Consider the following 24,894-nt stretch of genomic DNA (forward strand, 5'->3'; position numbering starts at 1 on the left):
CCCCAGATCAGCTATTTCCAACTAGCCATACTGAGTATTGTAGGGATTGTCTCATAGACTTCAGTTGGACCACCGCTGCAGTATTTAGTATGGCCGCTATTAAGGGTCAGTGTACACAGAGTTTTTTGGACTGGATTTTGACATGGAATCTGCCTCCAAAAATGGCTACCATTGACTTCAGTGGGGCCCCTCACTTCTTTTTTCCGCTAGCTAGCAGCGGAAAAAAGAAGCGAGCTGCCCTATCTTTCCACGGTGTCCACGGCGCAAGGCTCCCTCCTGATTAGGCCCATTCTTCGGATTTAATCCGGAGTGGAATGCCGTGACTGGATGCCGGTGCACTGCACCGCCATCCCATCGCAGCTAGCTGCACGGAAGTGTTCACACGTGGAATGCTAATTCTGCCGTATGGACGTACCCATAGAGCGTTGATCTGACGCAGGGTGCAAAGTACAGTGCAGGATCTGCGCCTTCACTGTATGTTGTGCTTCTGTGCTACACAGTATACAGTGATATTTATTGTACTATGTGTTATATGAGTCAGCTGTATTGTACTGTATATTATACTCGCTATATTGTACAGACTGTAAATAATAATATTGCATCAACCAGCTAGACCAGGCCTGGTGATGCCCAAACCCCATAGACGTCTTCTCCTCAAATGTTCTGACACTGAGAACCACCGCTAATGTCACCAAATATCAGCTCAGTGTCTCCCCCCACAGGACGTGAGAATCTGTGTATGTACATGTCTGGAAGACTATATAGTTATCTTATTATACACCTCCTAATCATATCTATCTATCTATCTATCTATCTATCTACCTATCTATCTATCTATCTATCTATCTATCTATCCATCTCCTATCTATCTATTTATCTATCTATCCATCTCCTATCTATCTATCTATCTATCTATCTATCTATCTATCTATCTCCTATCTATCTATTTATCTATCCATCCATCTCCTATCTATCTATCTCCTATCTATCTATCTATCTATCTATCTATCCATCTCCTATCTATCTATCTATCTATCTATCTATCTATCCATCTCCTATCTATTTATCTATCTATCTATCTATCTATCTATCTATCTATCTATCTATACATCTATCTATCTATCTATCTATCTATCTATCTATCTATCTATCTATCTCCTATCTATCTATCTATCTATCTATCTATCTATCTATCTCCTATCTATCTATCTATCTATCTCCTATCTATCTATCTATCTATCTATCTATCTATCTATCTCCTATCTATCTATCTATCTATCTATCTATCTATCTATCTATCTATCTGTCCATCCTTCTATCTATCTTTTACCTTCTTCCCTTGTCTCCCTCCTTTGTACCTTCGCTGTCACATCCTTGTGTCTCTTTGCAGTGGGGGTGTATAATCTATGTGTGGTAGTGGTCTGTGGTTGGGCTATGAGCAGCGCCCCCTGTACACGCCCTGTCTGTGCTACCTACAGACTATAGAGTCAGCAGCAGCAGCCGGCGGCTCTAGGACCCAGGGGCAGAGCACATCTTCTTTGTCTTCCAGCTGATCCAGTGCCGGGGTCTGATCACAGCTGCTCTGTATGTATTGTATGTACATTATATTATACTATATCATATCTACTCTCTGTATATTGTATGTGCATTATATTATACCATATTATCATATCTTGTATGTATTGTGTATGTAAATTATTTTGTTCTATAGCCTCACATCTGTATGTATAGTATGCACATTATATTATACTATATCATCACACCTGTATGTATGATACATACATTATAGTATATTATCACACCTGTATATATTGTATGTACATTATAGTATATCACACCTGCATATATATTATATTTTACTATATCATCATATTGTGTGTATAAATTATTTTATACTATAGCATCTCCTATCTATGTATGGTCTGTGCAATGTATTATAGTATATAATCACATCTGTATGTATGTTATATCATCACATTTCTGTCTTGTATGTACATTATAGTACATCACTTCTGCGTATATTGTATGTACATTATATTACAGTATATCACATCTGCATGTATTGTATGTACATTATGTTATAGTATATCAGCACATCTGTATGTATTGTTTGTACATTATAGTATGTCACATCTGCATGTATTGTATGTATATTATACTATATCACAACCATATCTAGAATATATTATACTATATGATCACATCTGTGTGTATTGTATGTACATTATACTATATATCACATTAATACAATATATACAGTACCAATGTATTTCCTGCCCTTATATTATGCTGCTTGTCTTATATCACATCTCCTATCTAGTTATATTGTCTGTCATTCAGTTATGGTATATCCCTGTACCCTGCCTGTATAGTATATGTCCAGTATATATACTCTGCTATCTTCCTGTCTCTGTACCTGTGTCCTGCCACTGTCTATATATCTCTGTACACTATTCATATATCCTTTATATTCATACCTCTCCTCACACTATATCTCGGTATATTTTTGCAATCTTACATATTTACACTGTCCGTACAATTCTATGTCCTAATCTCTCTCTATACTGATGAAGTATAACCTAACATTGTGGCAGAGAGTGTTATCTCGATTCTTTCAGGGTTTTTAACCCCTTAAGAGCAGTTTGTACGTTAATATTCGGTGACTATTTTCATATTTTCCCTCCCTGCCTTCCAAAACTCATCACTTTGTTTTTTTTCTTCTGTCGACATAACTAAGCGATGGCTTACTTTTTGCGTGATGAGTTGTACTTTTATTTTGCACCATTTTGGTGTATGTATAATGTTTTGATTGATGTTTTGAGGGGGGGTCCATGTGAAGTAACCCACAGTTCTATTTATAATTTTTTTGCATATTGTTTTTACAGCGTTTCCTCTGCATTATACATGACATGGCAGCTTTCTCCGGCGGGTCATTACGATTACGGCGATACCAGATTTATATTGGTTTTATTATGTTTTACTGCTTTAACAAATGAAATGTCACTTTTTGAAAATGAGCGATTTTTTTTCAGTGGTCTACGTATTCTGACAGCTATAACTTTTTTTTTTTGTCTTTTGGTGAAGATGTCGGGGCTCTTTATTTACAAGACAAGTTGTATTTTCTATTGGTACCAATGTTTGGTATGTAGGACTTTTTTTTTGTTTGTTTGTTTACCTGTCCCACGAGGGGACTTGAACCAGAGATCTCTGATCCTCAGCATATCGCACAAAGGCGCCCTATGTGTTATGGGGAGCGATGGTCAGGAGACCGTTGCTCAGTGTTCTGGCTGCCATGGCAACCTCTTGGACCTTGGGGATCCAAGGAGTGACAGGAGAGGACAATCTTACCCCGGACTTCCTGGATTTATCACGGCATCTGAGGGGTTAATCCGCCGCAGTTGGAGTATTTTCTGACTCCGGAAGCTAGTCCCGGGCCTCGGCTGTGTGCTGGGAGTAATGCTGCAGATACATCTCCTGTACCTAGGGCATTACAGGTCTGTACAGGGGCGTACCTACTGGGGTAGTATGGGTAGCGGCTGCCACAGGGCCTGGGACATTAGGGGGCCGGCGACAGCCGCTACCACTGAGTTGTTTTTTTTTTTTTTTTCTTAATAGGCCATTATCCATGATAGGCAGGGGCCATGATCGTGGCAGGGGCCGGGATCGGTAAGTGACGCCGCGGGCCACACAAGCACTATTATTATATTCAAGAGTTTTTTCAGAACCCTGAGTATAATGATCAGAGGCCCAGGGAGAGGTAAGGGAACATAAAAAACAGTTACAAGTGACGTCACTTGACTGGGACCTGGGTCATGTGACGTCCTGACGTCATTGAAGTTGGCCAACACCATTGAGGATAGGATAAGTGACAGTGTTTTTGTTTGTTATCCACTCTCGGTCTCCAATTATTATACTCTGGGGTCTGAAAAGACCCCAGAGTATAATAATTGTTCATGGGTGTTCATTATGGGGCAAAATACTGTGTGCAGGGGCCACTATAGGGCATAATACTGTGTGCAGGGGCCACTATGGGGAATAATACTGTGTGCTGGGGCCGCTATGGGGCATAATATTGTGTGCAGGGGCCACTATGGGGCATAATACTGTGTGCAGGGGCCACTATGGGGCATAATATTGTGTGCAGGGGCCGCTATGGGGCATAATACTGTGTGCAGGGGCCGCTATGGGGCATAATACTGTGTACAGGGGCCGCTATGGGGCATAATATTGTGTGCAGGGGCCACTATGGGGCATAATATTGTGTGCAGGGGCCACTATGGGGCATAATATTGTGTGCAGGGGCCACTATGGTGCATAATACTGTGTGCAGGGGCCGCTATGGGGCATAATACTGTGTGCAGGGGCCACTATGGGGCATAATATTGTGTGCAGGGGCCACTATGGGGCATAATATTGTGTGCAGGGGCCACTATGGGGCATAATATTGTGTGTAGGGGCCACTATGGGGCATAATATTGTGTGCAGGGGCCACTATGGGGTATAATACTGTGTGCAGGGGCCGCTATGGGGCATAATATTGTGTGCAGGGGCCGCTATGGGGCATAATACTGTGTGCAGGGGCCGCTATGGGACATAATACTGTGTGCAGGGGCCACTATGGGGCATAATACTGTGTGTAGGGGCCACTATGGGGCATAATACTGTGTGCAGGGGCCACTATGGGACATAATACTGTGTACAGGGGCCACTATGGGGCATAATACTGTGTGCAGGGGCCACTATGGGGCATAATACTGTGTGCAGGGGCCACTATGGGGCATAATACTGTGCCCAGGGGCCACTATGGGGCATAATAGAGCACGCAAGAATGTGTGTGGGGGGGAGTCGGTCGGTCAAGGTCTTCGGTGTCTGTCGGGGCCCTGCCGTCGGTTTGCCAAGTGGCCCTGCCATTACTAGTTACGCCACTGGGTCCATATATTATGTGATCTATATGCTCAGCATAACATAATAGTACAGAACAGAGCGGGAAGGGGTTAATGGCTTTGTTGCCTTCTGAGATAAGATGTCATGGCACAGAAAAGTTATTACGCAGCAAAAAATAAAGATAGGCCCGTTTCACATCTGTGTACAGTATTCGGTTCGGGAAGTCTAATTGGGTAACCCCGAACAGAAACCTATACACGTTAAAAGGCGGTTAGCTAAGAAACGGTCCGTGTGGTTTCCACATGAATCAAGCGGACAGAAAAGTTCTGCATACACCACTTCTCTACATGACTCGTGCAGGCACCACACGGAAACCATACGGACCCAGTTATAGTCTATGGGGTCTGTGTGGTTTGTTAGGTAGCGCAGACGTGAATCGGGCCTTAGTGCTACATCTGTATACCTTTCCCTTCTACATCTCTTCAGGGCCCATATATTTATCTATCCTGTCCTATATCACTCCCAATATCACTCTGCACTATCCTTATATTGTGTGAACTGTCCGTATTTCTTTTTATGCTCTGGATTATATTGCTCTATAATGTTACTAGATATTTGTGCAAGATGCCCATAGATCTCTACACTGTCCCAAAACATCTCTTTATACTGTTGCTATATAGTTTTCTATACGTCCCCTATATACCTCTCTATACCTCACTATGTCTTTTTACAATCACTGTACGTTATAGCTCTATAGATTGTCTCTGTATCTCTCTACTGTATATTTCCTGGCCCTCCCTGTATATTTTTACACTCTCTATATCATTCTATACAATACAAGATACAAATGAGCTTTATTAGCATTACCAAAGAATGTGTGGGGGTTTAAGTGTCCTTAGGGTCTCGTCATTCTTGTTTGGGGCGTGTGGGTATCGGTGCGTATGGGGTAGACGGGTGATGGGGGGCGGCTTAGTGGTCTTTTGGGTGGTGGGTGGGGGTTTAATAGTTCATGGGGGTTGGGGGGTTTGATAGTCCATGCGTCTCATCTTCCTCTTGTTTGGTGACAGCTGGACACGTATTGGGCAGCGATCTCCACAGTGGCCTCTTCTTCTCCCAGTAGGATGTAGAGTTTCCTCTTCTCGTCTGCAGATATGAAGTCTGGGATGTGGGCAGAGAGTCTTTGGCAGTAGATGGCTCTCACAGCTGAGTATTTGGTGCAGTGTAGCAGGAAGTGGGTCTCGTCTTCTAGGGCCCCCTGGTCACAGTGCTGGCACAGTCTGTTCTCCCGTGGCTTGTACGTCTGCCGGTATCGCCCCGTCTCTATCTCTATGTTGTGGGCGCTCAGTCTGTACCGGCTCAGGGTCTGTCTGTGCTTGGGGTGGCGTATTCTCTCCAGGTAGGTGGCCATGGTGTAGTCCCTTTGTAGGGATTGGTACACGGTGAGTTTCTTGGAGTTATTTATTTCGTTTCTCCATTCTTCAATGTACCGCTCTCTGTTTGCCTCTGTGGTCGCCTTTATTTCAGCCTTGGTTATCATCTGTTGGTGTTTTTGGTTTGGTGGTTGGCTGCTGTTTGGTTGGGGGTGTTGGGTTTGCTCAGGTCTCTATATATCTGTAGACTGTACCTATATCTCCATACCACTCTCATATATCTATATACTGTATCTATATATCTATACTGTTGTCATATACCCTGTTTGGTATCAATACACTGTTCCTATATCACTGTACTGTCTTCATATAAGTATACATTGTACCTATATCTCTATATGGCCTTGTTTATCTACGCACTGTATCTCATTATGCTGCAGACAGTATAACAATGGAGGCTGCTGGTGTTATTGTGTATTTCTGTGTGTCTTCTCCCTCTGTCATTTTATGCAGTCCATGTATCTGTCTATAGATTATTGTATTGTCTCTATACGCTTCTCTCATCACCACCTCCTATTGTCATACCTCTGAGTGACTGCCCCTGTGTTTCCTTGCAGTGTCTTTAATATTCTGCTGTGTTTGCAGGCCTCTCCAGCACGGGGACCCCGGCCGTCATGCCTGGTTACCAGTTTGTCCTCCTCTTCCTGACTGCTGTTCCTGGAATCCTCCATGCCGGGGCCAATGAAGTGCGAAGCTGTGTAGATGCTACCCGGGAGCTCAAAGAGCGGGGCCTGAGTGGCATCTCCGAGGTTCGGACCCCAATATCCGGTACATTAGTCATTTATATGTCACTATTTCTACCGCTATATAGGGTTGGGGGGGATATCGTCACTCCATAGGGAGAGACCACCATTTTGGTGTGTGGAGTCTTATTAAGCCATTAGCTCTCCACTGTGCATGGGATCATGGGAAGAATATGCAAATCTGTTTACCATGATGTAATTAGGAAGACAGTGCCTCAGTCATGCACACCAATAGAGGGCGCAACACTGAGGATGTGCAAGTCTGTCTTCCATGATGTAATTAGGAAGACAGAACCTCAGTCATGCAGCCCAATAGGAGGCGTTCCCTTTAACATCATGCCCGTCCTTCCAGAGGCCTTGTGTTTGCATTGATGCTGGGATTTTACCAGGTACAGTATCTCAGGTGAGGACAGCTGTTCTGATGTTTTTGCATCTCCCCCCAACCCTGTCTAGAGCCTCTCACCTCTGCCAGGTCAGTGCTCTCTACGCCGGGCTGAAGAGATGCAAAAACATCAAAACAGCTGTCCTCGGCTGAAAATGATGGACCATGAAATTATCGGTCATATGAATAACCGCATTCACCGACAGAGAAATTAGAGCTGGACTTCATGCCGGGACTCCTAGCAGTATAGTTATTTATGAAACTAGGAGTCCGGCCTCAAGGCGATATCATGTCCGTAGCGGTTGCAGCACGGGACAGTGTCACTGGATAGCAGGGACTGTAATATCATGGATAACTATTATTTTAGGCGTCCCATTCCCAGCATATTGTTCAGGCCGATAAATCCGGCAAATGCATAGACCCAATTTTACGGGTGAAACTCAGTCATGTGAGTCTAGGGTAAGGCTGTAGACACACATGGGCCAGATTTACTAATAGCCAAAAAATACAGCAGATTTCTCATAGTGGCCGATTCTGGATGATAAATAATCTGCTGTATCTCTGGTCTACATTTACACCACCTTTTTACAGTACAATTTTGGCACATCATGACTCATTTCAGCCACATTCACTTCTTGTGAAAAACCGCAATCACTTGTCTAACGAGTCGATAAATTTTAGCCCAAACCACATGTCACATTTACATAAGAGTCATTGTAACCACAATAGTAAATCAGGGCCATAACAATTTCGCTGCTTTTATTTATTTATTTATTTATTTTTACCTAAATCAGGATCGGATGCCAAAGGAATGGAAAAAAGAAAAAGCTCTTATTCTGGATTAGGCTCAAAAAGCAATAATAAAATCTGCATCTAGAAAAGCTATAAAATCTCAATGTAGGCGCCTTTACACAGAAGCTAGATAAATAGAAGAACAAAAGTAGGACAAATGTATTAAAAATACCAAGTATACAGGGTACCAAGGTTCTGGGCATTAGCCCTAGTCTACACTCGCCAGTCCATACATTACTTGGATATCCAAGACTGCACCTAGCCAGGGGATGGGGCTCCTTGAATCCTAGTGATCTGTGATACTTGTAGTCCTCCTCATCAGTGGCGTAACTAGGAATGACATGGCCCCCCCCCATCCCGACCGACACTGACGCCGAAGACCTCGACCGACCCCCTCCTCCGTATTCCTGCGCGCTCTATTATACCCCATAGTGGCCCCTGCACACAGTATTATACCCCATAGTGGCCCCTGCACACAGTATTATGCTCCATAGTGGCCCCTACACACAGTATTATGCCCCATAGTGGCCCCTGCACACAGTAATATGCCCCATAGTGACCCCTGCACACAGTATTATGCTCCATAGTGGCCTCTGCACACAGTATTATGCCCCATAGTGGCCCCTGCACACAGTAATATGTCCCATAGTGACCCCTGTACACAGTATTATGCCCCATAGTGGCCCCTGAACACAGTATTATGCCCCATAGTGGCCCCTGCACACAGTATTATGCCCCATAGTGGCCCCTGCACACAGTATTATGCTCCATAGTGGCCCCTGCACACAGTATTATGCCCTATAGTGGCCCCTGCACACAGTATTATGCCCCATAGTGACCCCTGCACACAGTATTATGTCCCATAGAGGCCCCTGCACACAGTATTATCCCCATAGTGGCCCCTGCACACAGTATTATGCCCCATAGTGACCCCTGCACACAGTATTACGTCCCTCAGTGACCCCTCCACACAGTATTGTACCCCATAGTGGCCCCTACACACAGTATTATGCCCCATAGTGGCCCTTGCACACAGTATTATGCCCCATAGAGACCCCTGCACACAGTATTATGCTCCATAGTGGCCCCTACACACAGTATTGTGCCCCATAGTGGCCCCTGCACACAGTATTATGCCCCATAGTGGCCCCTGCACACAGTATTGTACCCCATAGTGGCCCCTACACACAGTATTATGTCCCATAGTGGCCCCTCCACACAGTATTGTACCCCATAGTGGCCCCTGCACACAGTATTGTACCCCATAGTGGCCCCTGCACACAGTATTGTACCCCATAGTGGCCCCTGCACACAGTATTGTACCCCATAGTGGCCCCTGCACACAGTATTGTACCCCATAGTGGCCCCTGCACACAGTATTGTACCCCATAGTGGCCCCTACACACAGTATTATGCTCCACTGTGGACACCCATAAACAATTATTATACTCTGGGGTCTTTTCAGATCCCAGAGTATAATAATCGGAAACCCTGGGAATAAAAACAAGTCATACAACTAGGCCTGAGGCCTGCCCAGATCATGGAGAGGTAAGTAACACAGTTTTTTATGTTTGTATCCCCCCGGGTCTCCAATTATTATACTCGGGGGACTGAAAAGACCTCCAAGTATAATAATAGTCTTTGAGGGGCCCGCGGTGTCACTTACTGATCCCGGCCCAGCCAGGATCGGTAAGTAAATAGGTCCCGTTACCGGCTGGAGTAACTCCAGCCGGTAACGGCCTGTTAAAAAAAACAAAAAAACAACGTAGCGGTAGCGGCTGTCACCGGGCCCCCTAATGTCCCGGGCCCTGTGGCATCTGCCTCTGCTGCTACGGCGGTAGTTACGCCCCTGCTCCTCATGGCTCTACTGTCCACACTATATACAGTCACAGCAGTGAAGCTGCAGGCGTGTAGACAGGGACTCCCAGCATCGGAGGTCAATATGATCCTGTTTCCTGATTAGGTTTGGACCTGGAAATCCGGCCAATATACAGACAGGAGTTTTCTTTTTGGGTTTCCCCATGTGCATGGTGTCCAACATTGATTAAAAATCTAAAAAAAAAGTGTTTTTTCAGGTGTTTCTGAAATGCGTTGAAACAAACAAAAATGCTATCTTGTAATAGCAACCATGTGGTGCATTGACGGGATTTGGGGAAAAAACAGAATAGAGTTTTTGGTGCAATACTGTAATTTTATGGTAATATTAAACACTTACATACCATGTTATCCCCTGTAGTATAAGCAGTATCCACCTGCTCCATAGTAATGCAACCTGAGCAGCAAATAAAAAATAACCAAAATCTGAAAATGTCAGCAATAACCCACAGCAAACAGTTGCCATCTTTGTCTGCTTTATACCCCCGGTGTGTCCACTTAGGGATGTCTGTGGCCTGGTACGTGAGGCCTCAGCCTGAAGAAGTTTTCTGCACAGCGACTACAAAATGTACAAGCGCTGTTCAAGTTCTGCGGACACTCCCAAAAGCTGCATGGTGCTGGTGTCCTAAATATATCCCATCATTATAACCACCAGAAACCCCTCTGCTGTGTATAAGTAATACAGAACATTACCTCAATCACGGTTTCTTACTTCTGCTGTATTTTGTAGGCGAACACCTCCGGATTTGCCCCCAGGAGTACACGTGTTGTCCAAGCGAGACTGAGCAGAGACTGAGTGAGGAAAGTGTCAAAGACTTGGCGCGTATTGTCAATGAGACAGTCAGCTACCCTACCGGAGTATTAACCAAGGCGAGGAGGAAGTTCCAGGGTGAGTGTGGACGTCAGATTCCGTCTAGCACCATTTATGCGATGCATTGCCTGATATATGGACTGGACAAGAGTCTGTCACTAGTTCCCTGACAGTGATATACAGTGATATACTGTACCTGCTGCCATTATTTTATGTACATACTGTAGATATGGCTGCTACTGCTACATAGGCACTTATTAGGTTATCAGGTTACCATTACTGTCTTAGTGGTAATATGGTTGGCACTATTATATAGACACTGATATGGTTGACATTATAGGCATAAGTTGACATTTATATGGTCATTGATATTATTGGTACCATTATATAGGCACTCATATGGTTGGCATTATTACATGGCTACTAATATAGATGGCATTAGTTTATGGTTATTGATATAATTAGCATTATTATATGGGCTCAGAAATTGTTAACTTTATTACATGGGTAGTGATATGTGTGATTTTATTACATGGGTAGTGATATGGGTGATTTTATTACATGGGTAGTGATATGGGTGACTATTACATGGGTAGTGATATGGGTGATTTTATTACATGGGTAGTGATATGGGTGACTATTACATGGGTAGTGATATGGGTGACTATTACATGGGTAGTGATATGGGTGATTGTATTACATGGGTAGTGATATGGGTGACTATTACATGGGTAGTGATATGGGTGACTTTATTACATGGGTAGTGATATGGGTGACTTTATTACATGGGTAGTGATATGGGTGATTTTATTACATGGGTAGTGATATGGGTGACTATTACATGGGTAGTGATATGGGTGACTTTATTACATGGGTAGTGATATGGGTGACTTTATTACATGGGTAGTGATATGGGTGATTTTATTACATGGGTAGTGATATGGGTGACTATTACATGGGTAGTGATATGGGTGACTTTATTACATGGGTAGTGATATGGGTGACTTTATTACATGGGTAGTGATATGGGTGATTTTATTACATGGGTAGTGATATGTGATAGTGATATGGGTGACTTTATTACATGGGTAGTGATATGGGTGATTTTATTACATGGGTAGTGATATGTGATAGTGATATGGGTGACTTTATTACATGGGTAGTGATATGGGTGACTATTACATGGGTAGTGATATGGGTGACTTTATTACATGGGTAGTGATATGGGTGACTATTACTATACTGCCACTGATATTGGCGGCTTTATTATATAAGCCCTGGCGTGTTTGGTGCTATTATATGAGCACTGATATGTTTAGTGCTATTATAAGGGTTCTGATAGGGTTGCCATTATTATATCGGCACTACTATTGGTGGCTGTATTATATGGGTATTGATATTGTTACTATTACATAGGCACTGTTATTATTATATTGTCAGTGATATCGGTGTAATATGAGCACTAACATGTTTGCACTATACTGAGCAGTAATATTACCAGATTTCTGAAGTGTCTGGTTCTGTCATTCCTGTTGGTTAGTACTATTACATCAGGTGATATTATGATGGTCCTGCTATATGGTCACTATATAAAATATTTCTTTAGGGACTGCATGAATGTAATAATTGTGTATGGCGTTATTATTTGGCCACCTCATCATTCTGTTACTGGGTCCTATGTCACTGTATCTGATTGCATGGTATGACAATATGGTAATGATATTTGGCTGCAGCTCGGCGCTGTTATTTTGGCTCTGTACGGTTGTATTTATAGCAGAGTATTGTACTATTTTAGTACTATTAGCTCTATTATTTGTGGCTTGTGTTGCATTTTTACTTGGAGAATGTTAATACTATTTTGTTCAGGCACAAGTTTGACTTTAACGATGACCCGCCCTTAGTTCAGGTTATCAATATGGGATTGGTGGGGTCTGACGCTCGGGAGCTCCTATCAATCAGTTGTGGTCACTTCTCTGTGGCACAGGATACAGCAGTAGCTCAGTCCCACTCAAGTGAATGGGGATGAGCTACAATACCAAGCCATACCTCCCAACTTTTAAAGGACAGAAAGAGGGACAAAATGTGGACGGGCCATGGCAAATTTAGCTCCACCCACTTCTAACTTGACTCCACACATTACCATCCATTTTTCATTGGGTACACCCTGCACCCCACATCTCTCCCCTCACAGTACACCCTGCACCCCACAGTACACCCATGCACCCCACATCTCCCCCACACACAGTCCACCCTGAACCCCACATCTCCCCCCCACATAGTCCACCCTGCATCTCTCATCCCCCCCAGTACCTTAGACCACACATCTCTCCATCTCTTCCTTACTGCATGGGATACAAAGACACGCCCACCTAGTCACGTGACTGATGTCACACACGTCAGGACGTCAACTGTCCGCTGACATCCAGCTCACGCTTATCCCAAAGGTAGGCGAGTCTTTGTATCATGCAGTAAGGAAGAGATGGAGTGATGTGTGTATAAGGTAACAGGGGATGAGCAGCTGCAGGAGTGGGACTATGTGGGAGCCGGGAGCTGTGGGACAGCAGTCTGAAATCGGGACTGTCTCATGGGATGCGGGACGGTTGGGAGCTATGCCAAGCACAACCCCTATGAGATGTATGGCACGGTGTCTGGCATTCAGTGAAAAGTCCACAACACTCTCTTGAATGCTGCGACCCCCTCATGAAATTGATCAGTGGGGGTCCTGGGTGTTGGACCTCACCCATCGTGTATTGATGATCTGCCCTGAGCATAGGCCATCCATATGCATGTCCCAGAAATCCCCCTTAAGGGGGGCCACACGGTGGCTCAGTGGTTAGCGCTGCAGCCTTGCAGCGCTGGAGTCCGGGTGTTCAAATCCACCAAGGACAAAAAACCATCTGCAAGGAGTTTGTATGTTCTCCCCGTGTTTGCATGGATTTCCATCCCATATTCCAAAGACATACTGATAGGGAAAAATGTACATTGTGAGCCCCTATGTGGGGCTCACAATCTACATTAAAAAAAAAAAAAGAAATCCCCCTTAAGCTGGCTGATTTCCATGGATTTGGCTGACCATCTAAATATTTAGGTGCGCCTCCTGATTCTCCCCTGTCAGGGAACCCATGGCTCATGCAGTTGGACTTCATTGGCCTGTTCCCTTTTGTTCATGTGTGCTTAGTATGGTTACATAGAGGCCTTCCATATTGTAGGATGCCAAGACCTTTACATATCGTGCAGTGCACATTTTCACTAATACAGATTTTTCTCATCAAAACAATTTTTTATTAGCAAAAATTATCCATGAAATGTTTCTGGTCGACCTCCCTCAGTATGACTATTAGCGATGTCTCACATTATAATGTGTAATATAGGCCGAATATCCCCAATCCATTTCAGTCTAATCTCTCCATATGGTAAAATAACTCTTTCTTGGTTATTATTATTATTATTATTATTATTATTATTATTATTTTACCCTTTTGCAGAATTCTTCCTCGCTCTTCTCGACTCTTCTGAGAACTCTCTCTCCTCCATGTTTGCGCTCTCTTACGGACACCTGTACTCCGAGAATGCTGCGCTCTTCAGTACTCTCTTCTCTGAGCTCCGAGCTTATTATATGGGAGGAGGAGCTACCAGGGTGACCGAGGCGCTCTCCGAGTTTTGGGCAGCACTCTTGGAGCGTACGCTCCGGCTTCTGCTTCCCCATTATGAGCTGAGTGCAGACTACATCGAATGCGCAGCCCGAAGAGCGGAGGAGCTGAGGCCCTTTGGAGACATCCCACGAAAACTTCGGATACAGGTATGGAGGAGATCCTTGTAGCTTAATAGATAAGTATTGCTAAGATTTCTCTTACACCTTTTTGTATCCCGGTATTAAAGGGGTTTTCTGGGCTACAAATATTTATGACCTATGATCTTTGAGACATTTTTTTTGTTTTCGTTTTCTACTTTCCACCTTTCAAAAGCCATTAGTGTCAGATTGGTCGGGGTATGACACCCAAACACCAAACCAATGAGCTGATGTGGCCGCCAGAAGTCATATATATGAAGTATATGACCTGAAGCTCCTCTGCTCTTATTCAAGTGAATGGGAGCGGGCCTGTAGTTCCAGGCACTGTATGGACCAAGACCCCTGCACAGTGTACAGATCTGCAGATCTGCTACTATTCACAGGGCTGCTTCCGGGCCTCTACGTAGTATGTGGCTACCGGTGGCCCGATCAGCTGACCGCTTCAGGTGTCAGACAGTAGATCTGATACTAATGACTAGAGATGAGCGAACACTGTTTGGAACAGCTGTTCCAAACAGCACGCTCCCATAGAAATGAATGGACGTAGCCGGCACGCGGGGGGTTAAGCGACCGGCCGCCGGCAAAGTCTACGTGCCAGCTGCTTCCATTCATTTCTATGGGAGCGTGCTGTTTGGAATGGCTGATCCGAACAGTGTTCGCTCATCTCTAGTAATGACCTATCTTGTAGATTAGAGCATCAATATCAAAAATGTTGAGATCCTCTAGACAGCCATCCTACTGCTAGTGCATCAGTTCTCCTGTGGGGGCACTGCAGGGAAATTTCACACTTACTTGGCTTATTCTTACTGCTTAGATTGGTAGAAACATCTGTGTCTTCTTCTGGGAACCATTTTGTCCTTTTAGAAGTAACAGGCGACCCAGTCATCTCGCTTCAGATCTGCTTCCGTCTACAGACTTAATCTACATAGATTTAAAGGGCTGTCCCATCAAAACAAATCCATCCTACCCCGGTGATCACCTGATCACTACAGGCCTGACAGCGCTAACCTCTGGCCTTTGGAAAGGAATTGTAGTATAACATGGCACCATTTCACAAAGGACTGATGTTAACAGAGCAGAAAAGCCTCTCTGTGTTCCCGAAAAAAGGAAAGGATTCATATCACTATTTGTGATGTTAAACCCTCACAAAAAAGGGGACTTAGCCAAAATAAGGTCTTTTGGTTTATTGTGTGATGAAGCTCCACTATAGACGGTTACTCTATGTTCTCCAGGTTACCCGAGCACTAGGAGCAGCCAGGACATTGGTCCAAGGACTGGCAACGGCAAGTGACATCGTCAGCAGGGCAACCAAGGTACAACACTGGCTGGTTTTACTACACCCCCTCCCTGCTACCTGTACACTCCTTTCACCCAAGCAGGCCAATACATATTAGATGTTTGGCCATACTCTGTGAAATTGGGCAACCATCTAATATGCCTTCTGTTTGTCCACTGTGAGCACAATCCGCTATCACCGTATTGAAGTCCAATTTAAAAATTGGGCACTTGGTTTATTTTACTGCCCAATCCTGCCAGGAGTCTGGTAGTGGCTTTTTCCTTTCTACCATTTTTCTGAGTGTACATGTGTATGGGGAAAACAGACCAAGAGGGACACGCTCTTCCAGGCATTTCAATGGGGGACCATATGCATCACAAAGCATAATGATATTGGACCTTCCTAAACATGTTCTCATTGGGGTTGAGCCGATCTTGAGATTTCAGGATTGATTTTAAAATCCGATTTCCAATCATTTTCCAGCTGATCTTATCGTGAAATTCGCTCGATAGCTGATCGGGATCCGATCTTTCCCAATCCCTTGCTCAACCCTAGTCATCATGTAACACGGTCCAATCCTGTTGCTGTATGATACACATATACAAGATTAAATCCAATATATAGCTATGGGGTACCTCACATCTAGTCCTGTCATATGGACAAGAATACCACTGTTATGCTTTTCCTTACTCCTCTCTTTCTAGACGGTGCCGCCTCCTGATTGTCTCCGAGCGGCCATGCGAATGTGGTATTGCCCATTATGCCGAGGTCACACCGGTCTGCTGCCATGTCACGGCCTCTGCCTCAACGTCATGAAGGGCTGCCTTGCCCACCAAGCAGATATGGATGCTGACTGGAACAGTTTAATAGGTGAGTCTTATTTCTGGCCAGCGAAATTATTCTTAAAGGGATTCTATCACTAAAACGCTGTTTTGTGTGCTTTAGACGTCGGAATAGCCTTTAGAAAGGCTATTCGTCTCTTACCTTTAGACGTGGTCTCCGCCGCGCCGTTCCTTAGAAATACCAGTTTTTACCGGTATGCTAATGAGTTCTCCACAGCAATGAGGGCGGGCCCCAGCGCTCAAACGGCAATGGGGGCGTCCCCACTGCTGCCCGAGAACAGGCTCCAGCGATGCCTTCTTCTTCAGCTGCATCCTCCCCTTCTCTGTCGTCTTCCTTCTTTGTCAGCTCTGACGCCTGCGTAGTCTTGCCTTGCGGCCTTGAAAATATGGCCGCCGGCCAGCATGCACAGTCGACTCTACCAGTGTCTCGCTTGGGTCCTGGGTGAGACCGTGACTATGATACTGTGAGCTGAGGGGGGAGGGAGAGGCACCTGTCACTTTATAGCTTAGCAGACACTACGTTGTGGCACAGGACACCCACCCGTGCAGCACTTACTCTAGAATGCCACTAGTTGCTAAGGGGTTAATAACATTTGCAACGCTACAGGATAACTTGCATGGGGCTGAACTGCTTATATCCTCTTGTAGAGGGGCTGCAGGAAGTGGCCGAACGTCTGACTGGACCATTCAATGTGGAACTTGCCACCGAATCGATTGCGGTGAAGATTTCTGAGGCAATAATGACCCTACAAGAGGAGAGCATACAGCTCACGGCTCAGGTACCCCAGCCTCTCCGCTCATCACGTACATGGCAGCCAGGTCTCAGTATGGCGCCTAGTACACAGTATAACTCATCTTAGTGTCCTTGTACAGATTTTCCAGTCTTGTGGTACTCCCCGACCATCCCGAACCAAACGTTCCCCTCAACAGGAACCAAGGAGGACGTTTCAAGTGTACAGCAACGAAGAGAAACCCACGTCAGCTGCTGGCACCAACATAGACAGGCTGGTGAGAAAGGATCGGTCTATTGTAATATATCATAGTATGCCAGCTGTCTATTGCCTTCCTTTATAAAGCATTGTCTTCTGTATAGGTAGCAGACGTGGTATCCAAACTCCGACAACTTCGTGGTCTCTGGAAGCTGCTCCCTCTTTCTCTGTGTTCAGATCACAGGGTCTCGGCCGGTCTTAGCAACCAGGACAGGTGCTGGAATGGACAGACCCGGGGCAGGTGAGTGGACACCGTGCTGGTTACTTTATTGTGGGCCACACTGTGTCGGTCATTTGCAAGTGTTACTACTTAAATCTGTGTAAATAATCCATATATTATATATATATATATATATATATATATATATATATATATATATATATATATATATATATATATAAATATATATATATACATTTTCCAGCTGATCGCGATTGTGAAATTTGCTCGATCACCGATCGGGATCCAATCTCACCCGATCCCAATCGCTCAACCCTAATTGTATATTATCTATACAGTAGGGTGGAGCTGATGTTGAGATTTCAAAATCCAATTTCCGATCATTTTCCAGCCGATCCTGATCGTGAAATTTGCTCGATCGCCGATCGGGATCCGATCTTTCCCGATCCCGATCGCTCAACCCTAATTATAAGTATTTAGAATGGAGTCCATGAGCAGTTTTGACCCTCAGATGGTGCTAGATAGGAGCTCCCTAAACATACCTTGATGCATGGACATCTGCAAAAGTGCCCTAAGGGCAGTCCCTAATTGTGAAGTACTCTCTGCAATAAACCGCTCCACAACTCTTCACCCTTTGTGACGGCTGTAGCGATCTCCCGGTTGGACACTACAGCCATCTCTCAGAGGGGATCTGGAGTTGTGGAGATTTTTACAGCACTTTAGTGTTGGGGACCATTTTCAGGGCACTTGCAGGAAATTCAGGAATTGGTTTAAAAAGTCACTTTGTCAACCAACAGTCAAGGAAACTTGTAGCAGGTTGCCAGCTCCTCTTTCTAAGGGTGCATTCACACGATGTAACGTGCCGCGTGATCTGGCACGTATACGGCGTGTGAGAGTTTGCGCACCGTAAACGCTCCCATTGATTTCAATGGGAGTTAGGATCGTATACGCCGCATTATTTTGCGGCAGTGTGAATGCACCCTAAGAGGGTCAAAATTGCTGTTGGGCTTCCTTCAACTCTATGGCTATGCAGAGAATCTACTGTACCAAAAAAATGTAACTCCAAATGCTATAAATATATCTCAACCAATTGATCACAACAGAATTTCAGACCTAGGGGCAACATGGTGGCTCAGTGGTTAGCACAGCAGCCTTGCAGCGCTGGAGTCCTGGATTCGAATCCTACCAGGAACAACATCTGCAAGGAGTTTGTATGTTCTCCCCATGTTTGTGTGGATTTCCTCACATTCTACAAAGACATACTGATAGGGGAAAAAAATGTACATTGTGATCCCTATAGGGGGGGGGGGCTCACAATCTGCATAAAATAATAATAATAATAATAAAATTTGAGACCTAGAAGTGACCGCGGCAGTAATGTGTGGAGCATACCCAGTAAAGTTAATATTATTGACATTTCTTATTCTAGTCTTTTTCTTCCGATTCCCTAGGTATCTCCCGCAGGTAACAGGTGACGGGGTTGTCAATCAGATCAATAATCCAGAGGTTGAGTTACCAATGTCCCCTCCTGATCCGAGAACCCGTCAGCTGGGGCTGCAGCTTCGCGTGGTGAGGAGCAAACTGAGAGCCGCCTACAGCGGGAAGGACAGCGACACCCAGGAGCCCTGTAAGTAATAAGATCAGAGCCCCTACTAGGACATGTCAGGAGCTTTGTGTCCTTTGATCCTACACTGCATGTTTGTTTCTACTTTTTCCATCTAGATGATGAAGGCAGTGGAGCATCAGGCGGTGGGGACCCTGTAACCGAAAAACCCACCATCAAACTGCAGGGAGGCGGTGGAGAACGAAAGGAGCGACCTGGCAAAGACAAGAAGCAGGGAGCAGGAGGGAGAGGCAGGGGCGGTAGGAGGGGTGGGAGTCGGTACAATGATGGCGGGGGAGCAGCGGGGCTACGTTCCCCTACATATATCATATTTCTCATGACCTTAATCGCAGGACTTTTAGTATCTGTGTGATCTGGACCAATAGATTGTACGTATCAGGGGGCACTGACCACAGACAATACAACTTCTTTACAATTCTGCACATTATTGAGACGGCAAAAAGCAAGGTAATAATAGTAGGGGGTGTAACTTAATATTGATTACTTTCCATTGACTACATGCAGCCTTGTTGTTTGTCAGCTCCATATTAGTGCAACATTGGAATATGTATCAAATGGGGTTTCAGGTTTTCTGTAACTAAAGTTTACAGTGACCCCATCAGATGACTTCTTCTGCCCATTCAGAGAATAGCGTATGATAGAGGGAGGGAAGCAGAGCTCTTTCATACAAGGGTTAAACAAATGCAAAGTAAATCCGGCTAGGACTCCTAGGTGAGACAGTGAGAGTCCTGCTAGATGACTGACATCCTATAGGATGATAGACAGCTCTCCCTGCATCAGTGTGTATAGGGAGAAGGCTGTCAATCATCCTGTGTGGGCGGGGTCACCAGGACTCTCACTGTCTCTCCTAGGAGTCCTGGCAGGATTACTCAGGGCAGCAGAAAACACCTGACAGGTCACTTTGTAACAAAAAGTTCTTGAGCTTTCTAATCTACTTTCTTTCAAGCATTAGACAACCTGTTACAGGACAGTGTTATAGACCCCATGTTATCTGTGTGGGGGGTGACTACTTATTCGTAAGGAACCCTCCAGTTTTTTTTCTGGCTTCCAGCAATGAACTGCTGAATACACAGACAGCTTTTTTAATGTAGAATTTTTTTAGATCTTGTCCTGTTTTATTAATGTGAATCCTTAGCCGAAAGATTCAGTATTTACAAAATGCTGCTGAAACAATAATTCATTTAAAGGAGTCCTACACGTGTGGGTAGTCCATTTCTTCCTATGATATCCCTGGTGAGCTAGAGTGGTCTCATGTTGGTCTGTATTGGTTTTCTGGTTTATAATTAGAATCTTTCATGGTCAAGAGTAGTTGCCAGGTTAATACCTAGTATCCCTGGTGGACTAGTAGTGGTTTTCTGGTTAATACCTAATATTCTTGATAGCCTACTATGGTTTCCCAGTTAATATTGAATATCCTTGGAGGTCAAGAGTAGTTTGCTGGTTAATACTAGTATCCCTGGATATCTAGACTGGATTTATGGTTAATGCTTAGTATCCTTGGTGGTCTAGAATGGTTTGTGGGTTTAATACCAAGTATCCCTGGTGGTCTACATTGGTTTTCCAGTTAATACTTTGTATCCGTTGTGGTCTAGAGTGGTTTTCTGGTGAATACTTACCATGCTTGGTGGTCTAGAGTGGTTTCCCGTTTAATAACTAATATAAGTGGTAGCCTTGAGCAGTTTCTTGGTTAATACCCAGTATGATTTTCAGTTTAGAGTATTTTTCCAGTTAATACCTGGTGGTCTAGAGTACTTTTCTGGTTTATACTTAGTATGCCTGGTATTCTAGATTGGTTTCTTGGCTAATACCTATTGTAACTGAACGTCTTGAGCAAATCCCTGTTTAATACCTAGTATTCTTGGAAGTCTTCTAGTATCCCTGGTGGTCTACGGTGATGAAAGAATAAATATTGATATTTGTGATGGTCTTGAATGGCCATTGATTAATATCGCTAAGAGTCTAGGGTAACTATATAACCAATTTATTATTATTATATTATTCAGGATTATAAATGTAAGTATAAATAGGACCAGAAATCTGTCGGGGTCTAATTGGGGGTGAGGCAATAGGGGGTGCAGAGGTAGCAATCCTAGAGCATGGTGGCCAAAAGATTTTACAGTCTAATAAGACAACAGTATTATATCTAATCCATGTTAAATTGGGAATCCATTACAGAATTTGCATTGGGGCCCGGGAGCTTCAAGTTACACCTCAGGATCTGCAACCACACAATATAGAAGTAATAGCAACGCCCTACAGATGAGTGTACGGCTTCTTTAAATGAAATCCAGTTTATTTTACTGGGGTTCTCCACCTACAGTTTGAATTGTAAAAATCTGATTACTAATGTACACGGGGATGAGGATGGTCATAAAGCCCGGCCGACACAAAAATCTGATTACTAATGTACACGGGGATAAGGATGGTCATAAAGCCCCCCTGTCACAAAAATGTGATTACTATTGTATAGGGGGATGAGGATGGTCATAAAGCCCCGCCGCCACAAAAATCTGATTACTAATGTATAGGGGGATGAGGATGGTCATAAAGCCCTGTCGTCACAAAAATCTTATTACTAATGTAGATGGGGTACGTGGAGAGACATAACACCTTCCAGCACAGAGTCACAATGTCAGTCTGGTTAGAAAGGGTATATACTGACTAAAAACCACAGTCTTCTCATAAGGTGTACGTGGCAAACCCCTTTAAACAGGACCTTTCACCAACTCCACCTCTTCTCATGCTTTAGCAGTCACCCTCTCCGCCGATTCCTGTACAGTTTTTCTCTAGCCCCCACCATTCTTGAGCAGTCAGTGCTGGAAGTTTTGGTGCCTGATATATTCTCTAATATCAAGTGGTTGGTGTCAGGCAAAAGCAGGCAAGAGGACATGACCAATCAGAGTCAGAGCTCAGACTCGCGCCTCTTTACCTGCTCCTGCTTGACACCGCCCACTTGACATTAGAGAGTCAAGGGCACAGTTGGAAATCTCTCCCTCGCCCCAGCATTCCTGATCAATAAGTGAAGTCAGTTTTGGTCCCTGAAATGATAATTATGAGGAACCAAAACTGACTTCACTTATTGATCAGGAACGTTGGGGCGAAGGAGAGAATTCCATCTGCGCCCGAATCAGTGGAGCAGCGACGATTAAAGCAAGAAAATAGCTAGACGTGGTGAAAGGTCTTCTTTAAGATGTGTGGCCAAGTACTTGTGTGCTTAGAGGACGCTAGCAGTATTCTGTCCAGGGACCTGAGGATAGATGTTGTCCTATTTGTAAGGTATTCACTTCCACTTTTACTAAATGGACGTTTTAGTGCCAGTGTTACATTCCATTTTTATAATGAACATGTTTTAAGGGATTTTTATAGGGATTGATAGATTGTAAAGGGGTCGTCAGCTTTAGGATGTACCTTCATATACTGTAAGTTATAAAGCCCTTTCCCGTCTCCCCCATTACCTACTAGGAACTATTTCATGCGATATCCCTGTCTATAGCTAGATACTATATAATCTATGTGTAATGTTTAAAGGACCACTAGGACCCCCGCCTATGGTGAAAACAGGGGACTCTGGTCCATTCAAAGACTATGGGACTGCCAGAGAGAGGCCAAGTACAGCACAAATGTGCTCCATATACCGATCAATGCTGGATGAAGGGAATTATACTGTAGTATGGCCTGTCCACAGGCGCCCACACTTATTGCACATGTATGGGCTACAGTATAAATGTGTTAGATGGGAATACCCCTTTTGATCCTGGCACACTAGCGCTGTGGTGGTCTCTCCCACAAAACCCTAAATAAAATCCTGTGTCTGTAATCCGCTTTATACTCTAGTCACATCCAGAGCTGTGTTCAAATTCAGCTGCTGGTCTATTAGTTCACAGTTTGCAGAGGTTCACATCTCGCTGCTGCCTCCTGCTGGTGCAGAGTCTGCACTGTACATACTTTTGTCTATGACTTTTTAGTTAGTTAAAGGGATCCTATCATTTAAACTCAAATTTTTTTTCTGCCTATCACATAGGAATAGCCTTAAGAATGGCTAGTCTTCTCCTACCTTTAGATGTCTTCTCTGCACTGGCGTTCGGTTAAAATCCTATTTTTCGCCGGTATGCAAATGAGTTCTCTTGCAGCACTGGGGGCGGGCCCCAGCACTTAAACAGCACTGGGGGCGTCCCCAATGCTGTGTGAGAACTCTCTCCAGTGCTACCTCCATCTTCTTCAGAAATGGGGTCTTGATGCTTCTTCCAGGGGTTGGCTTCAAACTTCTAGGCCACGGGCCTAGGGCAAAGCCGACTGCACATGCCCGCCGGCCACAAGAATATGGCCGATTACACAGTATTGTAAGTGGCCATCCTCTTGTGGCCGGCAGGCATGCACAGTTGGCTGCCCATGGCCTAGAAGTTTGAAGCCACCGCCGGAAGAAGACCCGTTCCTGAAGAAGATGGAGGCGGCACTGGAGAGTTCTCTCGCAGCACTGGTTACGCCCCCAGTGCTGCAGGAGAACCGGATTATATACCAACTGGCGGCGCAGAGAAGACATCTAAAGGAAGGAGAAGAATAGCCTTTCTTAAGGCTATTCCTACGTGATAGGCAGAAAAAATTGAGTTTAAATGATAGGATCCCTTTAAGGTTTTGTTCACACTACTTTTTTTTGTGTGTGGGGGGGTGTTTTCTAATTAATGAGATGATTATTAGGTGCCACCATTTTTAATAATTTGATGTTTTCTTTAAAAACAAAAATTACACTAAAATGCTCCAACTAGCAGACAGCAGGATTTTATGTGCAGCTTTGGGTGTGACTAGAGTATGGGGCTTTCTTTAATGTTGCCTGTCACCTAGAAGATACGGCCACTGTATATAGCACTATACTTTTTCGTCTGTCGGTTTTAGATAAACAGAACAGACCCCATTATAGGCAGTAGGCTCCATTTGTGGCTCGTTGTTCTGGTCCATTGATAGATTAGAACAACAGACACCCTGACACTAGCGCGAACATAATGTAACTTGTACGTTTTTGACTTGTCGATATTTCTGGTGTTTATTGCAGTCCATGCAGGAGTTTAGTACAGGGGATGGGAAACATACCTACGGGCTGGACAGGGGGTCACATGCTTCCAAAAGTGAACAATCTCTTCAAATGTTTAATTTAATTTCCGTATTTATATATTTATTTGAGATTTCCATGTAAATAGCTCAATCTTGTTTTCATTGTTTGTACGGTAATTTAATAATTCTGTTTTAAAATTTCTATATATTTTTTAAAAATGCTGGTACG

General features: G+C 44.2%; 1 protein-coding gene across 2 annotated transcripts; it reads left to right on the plus strand.

Annotated features, from left to right (window-relative positions):
• The first annotated feature begins 1,528 nt into the window (after positions 1-1,528).
• Positions 1,529-19,996, plus strand: GPC2 (glypican 2). 2 transcript variants are annotated; one of them, XM_075276009.1, is made up of 11 exons: positions 1,529-1,593; positions 6,900-7,082; positions 10,837-10,995; positions 14,403-14,716; positions 15,940-16,020; positions 16,688-16,853; positions 17,474-17,604; positions 17,699-17,833; positions 17,919-18,055; positions 19,447-19,622; positions 19,718-19,996. In XM_075276009.1, the coding sequence occupies exons 1-11, from the start codon at positions 1,587-1,589 to the stop codon at positions 19,969-19,971; spliced, it is 1,743 nt and encodes a 580-aa protein (XP_075132110.1). In that variant the 5' UTR covers positions 1,529-1,586; the 3' UTR covers positions 19,972-19,996. The 2 variants fall into 2 exon arrangements, with proteins under 2 accessions (XP_075132110.1, XP_075132111.1); XM_075276010.1 differs by having other exon boundaries at positions 1,574-1,584.
• The last annotated feature ends 4,898 nt before the right edge of the window (positions 19,997-24,894 follow it).

This window comes from Leptodactylus fuscus, chromosome 5 (genome assembly GCF_031893055.1).
Source record: "Leptodactylus fuscus isolate aLepFus1 chromosome 5, aLepFus1.hap2, whole genome shotgun sequence".
Classification (NCBI taxonomy): Eukaryota; Metazoa; Chordata; class Amphibia; order Anura; family Leptodactylidae; genus Leptodactylus; species Leptodactylus fuscus.